This window comes from Aspergillus pseudodeflectus, assembly GCF_044049435.1.
Source record: "Aspergillus pseudodeflectus strain CBS 756.74 chromosome Unknown BJX68scaffold_7, whole genome shotgun sequence".
NCBI lineage: Eukaryota > Fungi > Ascomycota > Eurotiomycetes > Eurotiales > Aspergillaceae > Aspergillus > Aspergillus pseudodeflectus.
The window spans coordinates 812392-827969 of record NW_027263783.1 but is presented as its reverse complement, the minus strand read 5'-3'; the positions used below and the strand labels follow the sequence as shown (position 1 = coordinate 827969).

Genomic DNA, 15578 nt, shown 5'->3' with positions numbered 1-15578 from the left:
CAGAAGTATTGATGAACTCTCCTGATAATTTCGACTCTCGCTGAGTGATGTTCACGGGCAGCAGATTTATGTCCCGACAAACACACTCAAAAGGCAGATCAACTCCTGCATCCGAAAAGTGCCTTTGGCAAAAGTCATAAGCTTCCGCCACAGCGCCTTTGGGCGATACAAGGCCTCTTGTACTCCCGAGTAGAAGGCTCCGAGCTTAAGGCAGACTGTCCAATCCACTTGGCTGTTCATGCTACGTCTCACACTCTCGATGGTGCGCCTGCTATATACTGATGACATTCATTTCCTGATTTAACATGCAGACACAGATAATGCATTTCTAGGTATGCGAGCTCGTCGTTGAAAACAGGCTGAATTTGCGACAAGACCCTCTACAGAAAAACAAACACCCGCTAAATGAAACCCATATACCATCAACACCATAAAATGCTCGCAAGGGAATCAGACGATGCAATGGGGAACAGACAGAAGCTCGCGCAGAAAAGCGGGCAAGTAGAAGGGGGTTTCGGGTCGTCGATAATCATTCGTCTTCGTCATCATATGAATCTTTCGTGGCAGCCCAGCCAGATCGCCATCTGTGAGCATCATTTTCTTCACTTGTACGCAGGTCTCGTGCCTGGGGACCCTCCCGCCAACATCTGGCACTGTAATCATCGCTGACTGTGACTAGCTCGCCATCGACTGTCCACGACACGGCCGAGACCTCCTTTTTGTGGCCTTCTATGAGTGGTGTGCCGGTATTGTATATCGGGATTGTGTCTTCTAGGCGACCTGACAGGCCGATATTGGAGTTGGTACGGCGCAGGCCTGAGCGAGGAGAGAAGGAAGGTGTCCTCGGTGATTGGTCCGCTTGGATTTGCTTTTGAGCACAAGAGTCGAGAAATCTTTCATCGGTGGGGAATATGACAGGGCAAGGCTCGCCGCTTCCAACCGCCAGCATTTCTGGTTTGTCACCAGCGGCCTTGCGGACGCCAATTTTGACATAGAACGAGGAAACCCGTAGGCTGGGGTGACGGAAGCCATACAGAGGTCCAAGGCCCTCCTTATCGGGCCCCCCCGAACGTCGTGGACGGTCGTTGTTCAAAGAGAGTTCTGGAGCGTGACCAAGGACTAGATGAGAAGTGGAGTAGGCATATATTGTGCCGTCCCGACACAGCGAGTATAATCTTGAGCCATCGCCACCTAGTGTCATAGCTGTAACTCCAAACCGGCGGTATTTGACGTGACTATCTGGTTCCCGAGTGGTGGCAAGAGGGAGGGCAGGACGACCGCGACGATTGCTATGCGCTGTACGCAGGTCCCATAACCGTACACATGCATTGGCTTCAGAAGCGGTGACAAAGAGGTTTTGCCGGCCATCGGGAAGGAATGCGAGTGAAGTAACTGTGATATCGGAGCGCGGTACCATGGGCTCGGGTTTGTCGGCGGCCATAGTTTGAGGCATCCAGGCATGCGCACCATGGACAGTATTGAAGACTTGTGGATAGCTCATTTTCGACGACAAGGAAGGATTGGGTTCCGTCTCAGACTCAAGGGAGCACTGAACCTGTAAAGAAGGTTTCTCAAATCCCTTACACCGGAGATCCCAGATGTTAACGTTGCCGTCGCGACTGCAAGTCGCAAGGACTTTATTGTTGGCCGCAGGTTGGAATTTCACTTGTTTCAGGGATGAAGTGTGGCTCGACAAGCAGTATACTGGTTTTTGGGTGGCCATGTCAACGACGATGGCGGTTTGGTCACCCGAAGCTGTTGCAAGCAGCATGTCGTCCGATGAGAAGTCCAGATCCATGATTGCGTTGGCGTGCGGACGAAATGTTAGGTATGCCTTTGAGAACCCGGCTTTATCGTGTTTTGCAGAATCCAGCAACCGAATTCCACCTTCTTCGTCTCCAACAGCCACGAGGGTGTTTGCTGTGCTAACAATTAGAGACATTGGACATGAATACTAGAGAACACACGTACTGTTGCATGATGCGGTACAAAAAGGGAGTGCGAGCCGATCACCCGACGAGCTTGTACAAGTGTGACTATCTTCAGGTCGAGAATAGAACGATGAGGTCAAGTCCTGCCAGCCTGTATCATAGTTAGTGCATGACACCAGGCACCATGACAAACAGTTACAAACCAGCGCCGGAATTTGATCGCATTGTCACCCGGTTTGCCCGAGCGCCGAGGACACTGCGCATGAAGAGAGCTCCCGAGGTCTGCAGTGCCCTGGACCGTTGGACCGGGGAAACCTTGAGCGGTGTCCTAGCAGGCGGTGCGGGTTTCTCTTCTTCTCTCCGCGTTCCAGAGTTCATCTTGATCTCTTTCACAGGCACCTCAAGCTCTTCATCTTCCTCAACCAAGCCCCTGATACGGACTTTCCGTAACGGCGATGATTGGAGAGGGGACCCAATTGACGAAAACGAGAGCTTTCGTTTCTTGCTTGGTGTCCGCAGAATTTCGGAGGGATCAGGTCTGCTCATCACAGCTTTCAAAGTTCTCGTGAACGCTGGGCCCAGTCGATTGACTGCCGGAGAGCTGAGAGCTCGAAGAGCTTGACGACTAGTCCTGACAGCGCCGCCATTGCTCCCACTATCCAGCAATGAACGGGGCGTGAAGAATCGTCTGAATGACCGAGGGGTGACTGGTGGAGGTTTCTTGGGCTTGTGTCGTACCCCAGCCTCGGAGGCTATTGAGGGAGGAGAGGAAGGAATCTCATGGGACGGCGAGAAGAAGATAGGTTCGGATCGTGGTACTTCGGGTAGATCATGACTGCCAGTCATTGTGTCCCATAGAGAAAACAGACATACAAAGACATTCTACGCGGACGAGAAGGAAAGAGCGAGAGGAGGGCAGTCGGACCTAGTCCAAGCGGAAGAATCGAGGCATGGTGGAGCTGAGAATCCACCAGCAATAATCACGTCGCGGCCAGGAGTCCGAGCTCGAGCGTGTCGACGTGCCTCTTTCGTGTCGGACGCGGAGTGGGCGGTGGAAAGAATCTGCCGGACATATAGGGCGGTCAGTGGCCGCGATCCAGTTTTTTTTTATCTTGTTCCCGCAATTAAGACGATTTTTCTGCAATCAGAGTGAGAGCTTCGCACGCTTTCATTCGAAGCAAACATGGCCCCCATCAAGCGCAAGGGCAATGCCGCCGAGGAGGCGTCAGCCCGCAATCCTCAGAAACGAGTGCGCGTGGGCACAGAAGAGCGCAAGAAAGACGGCAAAAGCTCTGCCGACTCTGCGCCAAAGGCCTCTGAGCTCACTGTGCTGCGGGATGATGAGCCTTCGTTCCCGCGCGGTGGTGGAAGTGTTTTAACCCCCCTTGAACGGAAGCAAATTCACATCAAAGCGACAAAAGATGTTCTCTTCGAGCAGAAGAGCGGCGCCAAAAAAGGACCCAAAGCCGCCGACGACGACGATTTCGAGGACGATACGGACATGGAGGATGCGGACGACACCACAGCGGTTTCTTCCAAGAAACCCCAGAAGAAGAAAGGAAAAGGCAAAAATGACGCAAAGACAGATAAGCGTGAGAAAAAGGGCGTGAAGATTGAAAGCTTAAGCCCCAAGGTATGATAACTCTTTTTTGAATCTTAAGTGTCTCTTCGCTAACAGAAGCAGCGCTTGGTACCGGGGCAAATGATTCTAGGACAAGTCTCCAGCATTACCGCTCATAACATTGGGATTTCCCTTCCGAATAACCTGACGGGTTACGTGCCTCTCACCGCCGTATCAAAAACCCTCGAGACTAAGCTGGAGAAAATGTTGGAGGATGAGCAAGATTCGGACGAGGAGGACTTTGACTTGAACGATTACTTCTACGTCGGCCAATACCTACGGACTTATGTTGTATCTGTCGGAAATAAGTCTTCTGATGCCAGTTCAAAGAGTAAGAAACGCATCGAGCTTACCATTGATCCTCGGTCCGCAAATTCCGGACTTCAAACATCGGACATTGTCGTCGACACTGCTGTTCAAGCGTCGGTTGTGAGCGTAGAGGATCATGGTTTGATCATGGACCTTGGTATTGAAGGCTCCGATGTGAAGGGCTTCATGTCGTCCAAGGAAATTGACCCTAGGACCGATTACTCCACAATCAAGGAAGGTTCCGTCTTTCTCTGCATGGTCACAGGCCAGAATACGAGTGGAAACGTTATTAAGCTGTCCGCGAACCTCCAGTCCTCAGGCTCGATTAAAAAGTCACATTTCCTCAGCACCGCTCCTACTATCAACTCCTTCCTTCCTGGAGCCGCAGCTGAGATTCTCCTGACCGAAGTATCTTCAACTGGGATGATGGGAAAGATCATGGGCATGCTGGATACTACTGTGGATTTGGTGCATTCGAGTGGCGCCTCGGGCAAAACAGATCTGGAGAAGAAGTACCACATTGGTGCTAAGATTAAGGGTCGCCTGCTATGCACCTTTCCCGGCTCTGATCCCTACAAGATTGGGTTCTCCATGCTCGATCATATTCAGAAATTCACCACCGAGGGTCATGGCCCCAATTCTTCCGATGACGCACCCGCTATCTCCGCTGTGATTCCTGAAACCACAGTTGTCAAAGTCGATCCGGGTCTTGGTGTCTACGTGAAGATCGGATCTACGAAGCACATTGGATTTGTTCATGTTTCACGGCTTGCGGATGGACAGGTAGAGACCATTTCCGACGACCATGGGCCCTTCAAACTTGGCAGCACCCACGAGGCGAGAGTCGTCGGCTATGGCGCAATTGACAATCTCTATGCCTTGTCATTTGAGAGGAAGGTTATCGAGCAACCGTTCCTTCGTCTAGAAGATATCACTCTCGGTGCTGTTGTCAAGGTCACTATCGATAAGGTGCTTGTGGGAGAATCAGGAGTAACTGGCCTTATCGTTTCCCTAGCCGATGGCATAACTGGTTTCATTCCGGCGATGCATTTCGCGGATACGCAGATACAACACCCTGAGAAGAAGTTTCGGGAAGGACTGTCGGTTTCTGCCAGGATCTTGTCAGTCAATCTGGAGAAGCGTGAAGTCCGCTTGACTTTGAAGAAGAGTTTGTTGAACAGTGAGGCGGCCGTCTGGAAGGACTACAGAGACATCACTCCTGGGGCACAGTCTCCGGGAACCATCATCAAGATTATGCCCAACGGTGCAGTCGTTCAATTCTATGGCAACATTCGTGCCTGGCTTTCTGTGTCGGAGATGAGCGAAGCCTACATCAAAGACCCTTCGCAGCATTTTAGACTCGGCCAGGTTGTCAACGTCCACGCCCTTAACGTCGATGCACCTCAGGAGAGACTATCTGTCTCTTGCAGAGACCCATCGTCCCTTGCTGAAGGCTACAGGACGTCTTTTGAAAACATCCGCCCCGGACAGCTTGTTACAGGCACTGTGTTTGAGAAGACGGACGAATATGTTCTTCTGAAACTAGATGACTTTGGCGGCCTCGTTGCTCGCTTGGGCCTGGATCAGATCTCCGATGGGTCTATCACCAAACGTTCCTCGGCCCTTTCCAAGGTTAGAGTTGGCCAGAAACTCAACGACCTGGTTGTCCTCGAGACCCACCGCGCTCATCGACTCATCCATGTAACTGGCCGAACAAGCCTCAAGAAAGCAGCCAAGGAAGGAAAAATGCCAAGCACTTTTGAAGACGTCCAAGAGGGGGCAGAGGTGACAGGTTTCGTCAAGAACATTACCTCAATTGGGCTATTCGTGCAGTTCCTGGGTGGACTGACTGGCCTTGTTCCTGCGCGTCTTGTTAGCCTCGAAAATGCAGCAAAGCCTGATTTTGGCGTGACCATCTCACAAACAGTTTCCGCCACAGTCTATTCTCTCGACATTGACTACCAAAGGTTCATCCTTAGTATGGACCCATCGCAAACCACACCAGGCGGTCCTAAGGAGAGCGGTGCTGTGAAGGAAACCGCACCACCAAAGGAAGCTCTTGTCAACCCAATTGATAGCAGCCTGTCTTCCAAGGCCGATATCACGGTTGGACGAGTATTAAAGTGCAAGATAAACTCTATCAAAGCAACGCAGATCAACGTCAAGATCGCCGACGATGTTCAAGGCCGCATCGATATTTCCGAGGTGTTTGACAACTGGGAAGACATTAAGGACAAAAAGCACCCGTTGAAGCATCTCCATCCTGGACAAGTTCTCTCGGCCAAGGTTTTGGGTCTTCATGACGCTCGCAGTTTCACATACCTCCCCATCAGTCACCGTGCCGGAAAGCACCACGTCTTCGAGCTCTCGATGAAGCCCAAAACTATCGAGGCAGAAAGCCTTGCGCCATTGTCGATTGAGAAGATTCAAGTTGGCTCCTCATACTTTGGTTTTGTCAACAATTTGGCCGATGACTTATTTTGGGTCAGCTTGTCGCCCAGTGTCCGTGGAAGATTACGGTTTATAGATTCGTCCAATGATCTTTCTCTCCTGAGCGACGTCCAGAAGCACTTTCCTATCGGCTGCGCATTGAAGCTTAATGTGACGGGGGTTGATGCTGCAAAGGGCCACATTGATCTTTCCGCGCGTGAATCTACCGATAAGCTGTCGTTCGAAGACCTGTCCGCTGGTATGATTTTGCCAGCGCGCGTTACAAAAGTCACAGAGAGACATGTGGTTCTGCAACTCAACGATACATTAGTTGGCGCGGTCGAGTTGATTGACATGGCCGACGACTTCTCCAAGGCCGATCCTAATGCCTACCAAAAGAACGAAGTTGTCCGCGCATGTATCATTGATGTCGATAAGTCTAACAAAAAGATTTCCCTGTCTCTGCGACCGTCAAAGGTGCTGAGCTCTTCCCTTACTGTTCAAGACCCGGAAATTACTTCAATCAAGCAGCTCAAGGCCAACGACGTCGTCCGCGGTTTTGTACGTCGGGTTGCTGATGGTGGTCTGTTTGTGACCGTTGGCCAGAACGTCGTCGCTTTTGTACGAATTTCTGATCTTTCGGACTCATATTTGAAAGAGTGGAAAGACTCCTTCCAGATTGGCCAGCTAGTCAAGGGCCGTGTCACTGTTGTGAACCCGGACCAAAACAAGCTGCAGATCAGTCTGAAAGACTCTGTTCTGGACCCTAATTACAAGGCCCCCCTTACCCTCAATGACCTGAAGCCTGGCCAGACGGTTACTGGTAAAATCCGCAAAGTCGAACAATTCGGCGCATTTATCGTGGTTGATGGATCTAGGAACCTCAGCGGTCTTTGCCATCGTACGGAGATGGCCGACAACCGTGTCGAGGACGCAAGGACACTTTACGAGGAGGGGGATGCCGTTAAGGCGAGAGTTCTCAAGGTTGACCGTGATGAGGGGAAGGTCTCCTTTGGTCTGAAGGCCTCTTATTTCAAGGACGAGGAAGATGAGAGCAGTGGTGACGAGGATGAGGGCGTCAGCCTCGACGGGCTTGGTGGCGTTGAATTGGGAAGTGATGAAAGTGACGAGGATGACGACAGCGACGTCTCAATGGGTGGTGTTGACCTCGATGAAGAGAGTGACAGTGATGAGGAGGAAGACGAAGACGAGGATGAAAGTGACGAGGAAACCACTAAACCTAAGCAAATCCGAAAGGGCGGACTCGGCTCATCCAGTTTCGACTGGAATGGTAACGCTCAGGATGACGAAGACGAAGCTATGCGCTCTGATTCCGATGGCGAGAATGAGGGGCCGCAGAAGAAGAAGAAGAAGCACCGCAAGCCAGAGATCCAAGTCGACCGAACTGGTGAGCTAGATGCCAACGGGCCACAGTCCGTAGCCGACTACGAGCGACTTCTGCTTGGTGAGCCTGACTCGTCTCTCCTTTGGCTGAAATACATGGCATTCCAGCTCGAATTGGGCGAGGTTGAGAAGGCGAGAGAAATCGCCGAGCGTGCCCTCCGTACCATTACCATTGGTCAAGATGCGGAAAAGCTAAACATTTGGGTCGCGATGCTCAATTTGGAGAACACGTACGGCGATGACGATACTCTAGAGGAAGTCTTCAAGCGTGCTTGTCAATACAATGATACGCAAGAAATCTATGAGCGTTTGACCAGCATCTATATCCAGTCTGGAAAGAACGAGGTACGTTATCTTGATAAGATCTCACTACACAAGGAGTTACTAACAACCTATCTATAGAAAGCGGACGATCTCTTCCGAACGGCCCTCAAGAAGAAGGTCTTCCCGTCGTCGCCCAAGTTCTTTATCAACTACGCTAGCTTCCTCTACGATACCATGGCCGCACCGGACCGTGCCCGTGGCCTGCTTTCTCGCGCCCTCCAGTCCCTCCCCTCTCACACGCACATCGAAACAACATCCAAATTCGCACAGCTCGAATTCCGCTCTCCCAACGGTGACGTTGAACGTGGCCGTACCGTGTTCGAGGGCCTTCTCTCCTCCTTCCCTAAGCGCGTTGATATCTGGAACGTCCTTGTCGACCTCGAAATCAAGAATGGCGACGCGGAGCAGGTGCGCCGCCTATTCGAGCGGGTGCTTGGCATTCGTGACGCTAAGAAGGGCGGCATGGTTATTGAGGATGGCAAGAAGCTCCGACCCAAGCAGGCTCGCTTCTTCTTCAAGAAGTGGCTTGATTTCGAGGAGAAGGACGGTAATGAGAAGATGGTGGAAGAGATTAAAGCTAAGGCTGCTGAGTATGTCAAGTCTTTGCAGCAGGAATAGGTTCTTCTATTGTGATGATACCGGAGTTGGGGTTCATACATTGTACATAAAAGCATTCATAGCCTGGACTTTTTTACCATATAGATATTAAGGCAAAAGTGATGGCACAATTTATGATTTTCATCAATCTCGAATTACAGTAGAATATCCATCGCTAGGGTATATTTTAAGCCTTTCTCTTCTCCGCCATCAACCGTCTATACTCCTCGACAATATTCCTGCGCTCATTCGCAAGCTCCTCTCTCCGCCTCAAACTGCCCACTGAAGCCGGAACATTCGCAACATCCACCTTCGCACCTCCGCGCACCTTGAAGATCTCTCTCGGCTTCTTCAACTGCGGTGGCTCCTGTGCGACGTCAAACGGGTTAACAGCCGCTCTCTTCTTCTTCAGCTTCGCCCATGGATCCGGCCCATCATCGTGCTCCACACCCTCCGCACCCGTACCCTTCTTCTTTTGCTTCCCAGCAGCAGCGTTTGGATTTCGCTTTTTCTTCCCAGACTCAGCTTCCCACTCCTTCCATAGCCGCAACTGCTCTTCCATCTCCTCTTCTCTCTCTTCTCGTTCCGCGGCTTCCTTCTCCTTGATACGCACATCATCTTCACGCCACTGGGCCTGCAGTCGGCGCAAATGCTTCTCGTGCTTCGTCGTCCGGTGGTCTTTCATCTTCGGCAGGTCACCTGGAGTCGAGGGGTTCGCAGACCGCTTCATATTCGAAAGCGGCATCTCGCGGTCCACGCGCGCAGCGAAATCGGAGAGCTTCTCCCCGGGAAGGATCTTCGGCGCGACCACGCTCTTCTCCTGCTTGTCTGTCTCTGTTTCTGCGCCTGTCGACGTCGAAGTCGATACACCGGCGGGTGTCTTCTTCGCCTTCGTACCCTTCTTCGGAACAGGAACAGGCGCATCGCTCTCGCTATCGTCATCACTATCATCATCCCCATCCCTCTTCCGCTTCTTATTCGCTTTTTTCATCTGGCTCCGTTCTTGGTATTGCATCAGCCGCCGAAAGGCAGCGGGCGTGTCATCGTCGCGCTCGGTTTTGCGTCTCGAGCCGGCATTGGGATTTTGCTTTGTGATCGCTTTCGTAACTGGTTTAAAATTGCCTTTGCCTTTGCCCTTTGGTTTTCCGGGCTTGGAGGGGTCGCGGACGGGGAGGGCTTTTGCTATTAGGTTTGGGGGGAGGTCGTATGTGCTGGTTTAATGTGTTAGTTTGTGGCTCCGAAGGATAAATGTAGAGAAACGGTAGTTTAGAAGGAATCGTACTTTGGGTCATTTTGTCTGCGCTTGTGTTTGTGAGGCATTGTGGCTTTGGGTTTCTTGTTTGACTTGAGATGGTGGTTCAATCTGTCGATGCGCCGCTAACTTTTTTTCTGCAGTTTCCGAGGTGGTCTGTGCTTTTTTGTCTTATCTTATCGCACCCCATGAATTTACACAGTCTTGGCATTTTCCATCATCTATACAGCTGGCCTGCGACCCAAACCATACAAAAAACAGAAGCTAATTGAAACATTGGTACCGCAAGAACTGCAAAATAGCCTCAATTAATGGTAAAAGGGTTAGCGGTAAATGCCATACAGAGTGCTAAAGCTGAAATTTCAGGGGGTCGTCTTATATGCAGGCCAGAGCCTGTACAACTACTCTACTCAAGAAAATCGTTTCTGAACTTTGTGGTAGTAAGCTTGCTAAATGATGAGACTGGGCAGGTAGTTGACCTTTCAAAGGGCGCTTTTACCATGTAAATAGGGTCATGGATACGTCTACCCGCTTCACTCTTGATAATCACCATTCAGCATCGCTAATGCTGGTAAATATGAGGGGCATTGACCTGCGCTGTTTCCCATCACTGACGTTAGTCTCGCCGATGAAAAGTCACTGGTAAAAAAATGCTGCCTGGAGTCCCTCGTCGCTCCAAAGCCGGTCAAGGAGTCCTGTCTATAGCTTTTGTTCATAACACCAGAGAGCAATATCCGGCTATCGCGGCATTGTCTCACGGATAGCCGATGGAATTGTCGGTGAGTGTAACATCGTGAGGCTCTTGGCGGGGGTATTTCCTCGCGAGGTCTCAGAATCGTTGTTGCCTTGGTTGGATATAGACAGTTTCAAGCTCATTTTGGGAAGGTTTGTAGGTAACAAGATATCCGTCCTGAGTTGAATCCACCAGAAAAGCGGTGGTTGGGGACCAAAATGAGGTCAAAGCCAGCTATAGGCATGGAGTAAAGAAGTTGTCGCAGCGTATTCCCTGTTCCATGATTGCTGAAGTGCTACCAGATAGCTAGTCCGGTGGATAGTCTTGGACAGGAACGAGTGTACAGTGATACAAGGACCCCACGATACATGCCCCAACACTGTCGGTGATAGATGCAAGACTCGTAGGCATCAGTATACCTTGAGCAACAAACAAACGCATACGCAGTAGTCATAGCCGACTTTGTGGCCGGTGTGACCGGTTCTGAGGCTTAGATGTTTAAGATCAGCGTGGATTGTATGAGACAATTGGACTCGGAGATACTTGTATAGGAGCTCGGAAGTCCGAATATACCAATCAGCGTCAATACGCAGTGATGCATGACAGCAGGGCCACCTCTAGACCAGATCGTGGCTTCGGATGTCGGGATCGAGACTTGATGGAGACTGTGGGGTTGTTGCAGGGACTCGGGTCTCGTATATTAAGAGGGTTGCCTGGTATGCAAAAGGATTATATGGGAGCGCTCTGGTTCGTTGGAATTGAGAATAATGTGCTTACGGGTTGCCGAATGGCAGTGCAAGAGGAATGGATACCACAGGGAAGGGAGCGAGTGAGATGGCCAGAAACATTGCTACCTGAGTATAGCAGTAGCTTGTTTGACCCGGGGTGAGGGCCATAACGGGTGTTTGTCGGCCCAAGAATTTCTTGCGACGCTTGCGAGCCGGAGGAGCTGGTGGCGATTATGGTGAATGACCGGCAACAGCGACTATCAATTTATCGTGAAAATCAAAAGGAATTGTGCAGTCAAGGAGGGGGGTGTTGCTCATGATGCCGGATTTGAGGAGGCCGGCAGCCAATCGAAGGGACCCGTGGGGCACATGGGCCCCAGCATTGAGTCGCCAAGGAGAACCATATACTCTTCAACGCTCTCGACAGCGACGAATCCTTTGCTTGTCTGCCAGTGCATGCTCCAAGCTCCATGCAAATCCAGTCTAAAAGTTCTCGTGGAGCCCTTCTTCCAGCGGTTGAGTTCGGGCGTGGTCCGCCTGAGACCCTCTGAGACCCTCTGAGACCCTCCAGAGCGAAGGTAGCGAGCAGATAAAAGAGGGAAAGAAGGGTCTGGTCATGCACCATGGCGACGATGCAAACGATAAATACCTCTTCGTCCTCGCCTCTCGAGGGACTGCTTGATCTTCCTATCGATCTAGCTCACAAATAGTTCATGGCTATTGCGCCAATATATTCTTAGCCATGTCGTTTTCATCTGCCTCTCCTCCTCCTCAATTGTCCCAGTCCTTGCTGTTTCCTGCAGCTGCAGCTGGCCCTGAGATGTCTGATAACACCTACCAAAATGCTAAGGGGAACCATGCCCAAGAAAATGCAGACAAATCAGGTACTCGCTCAGAGCTTCGTGAAGAGCCGGCTTATGATTCGGATCCGGAAGAGGCTCGTCCGATTTCTGGACAAAGACAAAGATGGGGTTCGATATGGAGTCGTGGACTCGCTGCGGTCTCGCCTTCATTATTTGCTTCTTCCGATAAGAACCACAAGAAATTCGATGCCTCTACCTTTCCTCTCCTTCCCTTCCACAACAAACACGCAAGACTACACCGTCGATGGCTCCGAAAGACAACCCGATCTCGCTGCATCTTCTATTTTGTGGTGGGATTGCTGGCCATGCTGTAAGTATCTCCCAACTTTGCTTGTTTTATACACCAGTTACTAACACCATTCCAGAGGACTCATTCAATTCTTCACCCTTGCTTGTGGCTTCATCGTTTCATTCTTCCCTGATGAAATAGATCGTGCTACGGCTCATTGGCGGCAGTCGCAAGATCTTTCTCCTCCAGGCATAACTCATTGGCCCACGGACATTTCGAGGGACATCGTTCCCGTCCAATGTCATTCGCACAATGATTACTGGCGTCGCGTACCTCTGTACTCGGCTCTTGAAGCAGGTTGTATCGGCGTCGAGGCCGATGTGTGGCTTTTTGATGAGGAGCTTTATGTTGGACATTCAAGAGCCTCCCTCACTCCAAGCCGCACGCTACGGAGCATGTACATCGAGCCCTTGATGAGGATTCTACGCAGACAGAACCCCATAACCCACTTTAACCCCTTCCATGATGAGCCCCTAAACGGGGTCTTTGACACCAAACCTTTACAACCGCTGATCCTTCTTATTGACTTCAAGACTGGTGGCGAAGAGACTTGGGACTCTGTCGTTGAGCAACTAGGGCCACTCCGTGAAAGTGGCTATCTGACCTACTACAATGGAACTGACATCATAAACGGCCCCATCACTGTCGTGGGAACTGGGAATACTCCTTTCAACCGGGTCACCGGAAATGCCACATATCGGGACATTTTCTTCGACGCACCCCTCGACCGACTGGTAGACAAGGTCGACCGAATTGACACCCCCGCCATAATCCGAGCCCGATCCGATAACTCTGGCCAAGGCCTATCAGGAATATCAAGTGGAGACATCGAACCCGACACATTCGACACCACGAATAGCTATTACGCATCAGTCTCATTCAAGAAAGCCGTCGGAATCCCCTGGATGCTTCACCTGACAGACCGCCAGGTGCAAACCATCCGATCCCAGATTCGCGCCGCCCACCGTCAAGGTCTCAAGGTCCGGTACTGGGGAACTCCCGATTGGCCGCGGAGTCTGCGCAACCATGTCTGGCGAGTTCTCGCACAGGAAGGCGTCGATATGCTCAATGTGGATGATCTCGAAACCGCGACTAGAAAGGATTGGGCGCCTCGACTCTCCGACTGGTGGCATTGAGCCCGGTTGTGCGGTACCTAGGCAGACACTTTTCCATCCCGTACACCTGATACCCATATCCTAGATTTGGTTTAGATTTGGATTTGTTACGCGATGCTTTATGTGTTTGCAGGCATGCGTGCCGGGTGTTTTTCGCGATGCCTACCGCAGCCTGCCAATCTTGATATCGGACTTTTCGTTTTACTTGAATATACCCTTCGGCGTTTGATGTTTCTTTTTTATTTTGCTTTATGGTATCGGGACAGCAATCGACTTGGGATACTTGAGACAGCATCATTACGATCTCGATGTCAGTCGTTACGTTAACGAAGATAGACCTCTGCGAGTTAGATAGGCAATACGGTCAAATGAACAGATATGATTCTGGGTATCATCTAGAGTGTGCAGTGGCTGTGCCCTAACTAGTGCTTACTCCGGACACCCAGTCCTTGAAGTCACACTGCAGCCACAAGGCTAAGATATAATGTACAATCTATAAGCAAAGAAGCGCCTCTTCCCCAAACTCCCTCGCAATACTTCCTTCTTCTCTCAGAACAGCACCTAGCCAATCCTTCGCTGTTTCGAAATCCTCTGCGCCGAACTTCACGAGCACACAGCCGGCGCGCACCCGCGCAGCAGTGAATGTGACCTTTGAATCATAGTGCGGTGTTGACTCTGAAGCCGCAGGAGCAGACGAGGACCAATTCCGGGCACCGATGCGCGGGAGCGAGGTGAATCGATCGACAAAGAATGAAGAGAGACTGTCGAAAACGGGACCGTAGAGAATGAGCGTGCCAATTACGCCGTGCGGGGATGTGCGTTCGCGGATGAGGGATTTAGATGGGTGAGCGGGGTCTTGCGGTTCAGGTTCGTTTGTTTTGGTGGTAGTTTCGTCGTTGAGGATGAGGGCGTCGCGGAGGAGAAGTTTGCGCTTTGGCTTCTGAGTTCTGCCTTCTTCGGGTGCTGTGGATGATGCGGTGGGTTCGTCGGTCATCCATATTTCGTTCTTACCCTTCCATACGTGGAAGTCCCAGTTCTCGCCGCGGGAGACCCGACCTTGCGTTACCCAGTCCAGCACGCAGAGGCTGCTTCGTGTGGAGTCTTTGGCTGTGCTGTCGACGGTGAACGTTTGGATTTGCTCGTAACGACTGTTTTTGAAGGGAGCCGAGGGATCAGGGAGATAGCATAGCGCTGCTTCTTTGCCAATTCGGACGTCTAGCACCTGTCTGCTTTGATCCGAGAGCGTACGCCCGGGACTTGTTTCTGTCTTGAAGATCTTGGTGCTGCCCTGCGGTGTTGTAACGACGAGTCTCGTCTGCGGCTCGAGCTTTATTGAAACATCGATCTGATCGCCTGGGAGGAGGCCTCCGCCGTAAGTGAGAAGGTATAGATGGACAGGTGTGGATGCGGTTAACGCGGACTGCGGGATGAAGCCGGGAGTGCGAGTGAGGAGCTTGAGCGGGTATTTGTATGTCAAGGTGCTGAGGGATGGAATCGAAGGAGGAAGCAGGGAGAGGACGACTTTTCCTTCTCCGGCTTTCGCGATTGAGGACTCGAAGGGCGATATGATGGGCATCTTGGCTGCAGTTCGGCTCTGGCTATCTTGCAAAGATTTTCAGGGGAGGGTGTGAGAGGCGGAGGAAAAAGGGAGAAAAGGCGGGCTTGTTCTTAGATAACTTTGCCGGCATGACGGCATTATCATAAAAATAGACAATGTAGGCGCAAGGAATATGGGTGTCATGAAACCCAGTCTATCCAACCGTTAACGGATCGTCCGCGGATGCCCCTCAAACGATCACTCCTGTCCAACCACGTAGATGTCAATGCTGTTGGAAAAGAGCGTCAAGCGGGGATTTATGACGGCGTGGACCAGGTATCGAGCAGTCGCTCGTCTTGGCTCTCCAATTCTGAGCCGCGATGAGCTTCGCAATGGAGCAAAGATGGTTTCCATTACGGCATCGGCGAAGCTCTTCTCCTCTTCC

General features: G+C 51.3%; 5 protein-coding genes across 5 annotated transcripts; 2 read left to right on the top strand and 3 right to left on the bottom strand.

The window, feature by feature from the left end:
- Positions 1–408: 408 nt before the first annotated feature.
- BJX68DRAFT_195158 (WD40-repeat-containing domain protein) lies at positions 409–2916 on the bottom strand. Its single transcript, XM_071037460.1, has 3 exons — positions 2135–2916; positions 1972–2082; positions 409–1920 (listed from the first exon to the last, which is right to left on the bottom strand). The coding sequence occupies exons 1-3, from the start codon at positions 2775–2777 to the stop codon at positions 530–532; spliced, it is 2145 nt and encodes a 714-aa protein (XP_070902875.1). The 5' UTR covers positions 2778–2916; the 3' UTR covers positions 409–529.
- Positions 2917–3079: 163 nt separating this feature from the next.
- Positions 3080–8746, top strand: BJX68DRAFT_229922 (putative rRNA biogenesis protein RRP5). The gene is made up of 3 exons (XM_071039127.1): positions 3080–3564; positions 3616–8040; positions 8098–8746. Exons 1-3 carry the CDS (start codon positions 3115–3117, stop codon positions 8635–8637), a joined length of 5415 nt encoding a protein of 1804 aa, XP_070902874.1. The 5' UTR covers positions 3080–3114; the 3' UTR covers positions 8638–8746.
- Positions 8729–9961, bottom strand: BJX68DRAFT_229921 (uncharacterized protein). The gene is made up of 2 exons (XM_071039126.1): positions 9899–9961; positions 8729–9827 (listed from the first exon to the last, which is right to left on the bottom strand). Exons 1-2 carry the CDS (start codon positions 9934–9936, stop codon positions 8804–8806), a joined length of 1062 nt encoding a protein of 353 aa, XP_070902873.1. The 5' UTR covers positions 9937–9961; the 3' UTR covers positions 8729–8803.
- A 1753-nt stretch (positions 9962–11714) lies between these two features.
- On the top strand, positions 11715–14003 carry BJX68DRAFT_229919 (uncharacterized protein). The gene is made up of 2 exons (XM_071039125.1): positions 11715–12502; positions 12558–14003. Exons 1-2 carry the CDS (start codon positions 12072–12074, stop codon positions 13615–13617), a joined length of 1491 nt encoding a protein of 496 aa, XP_070902872.1. The 5' UTR covers positions 11715–12071; the 3' UTR covers positions 13618–14003.
- Positions 14004–14005: 2 nt separating this feature from the next.
- On the bottom strand, positions 14006–15539 carry BJX68DRAFT_229918 (urease accessory protein UreD). Its single transcript, XM_071039124.1, has one exon. The coding sequence runs from the start codon at positions 15170–15172 to the stop codon at positions 14090–14092; it is 1083 nt and encodes a 360-aa protein (XP_070902871.1). The 5' UTR covers positions 15173–15539; the 3' UTR covers positions 14006–14089.
- Positions 15540–15578: the final 39 nt, after the last annotated feature.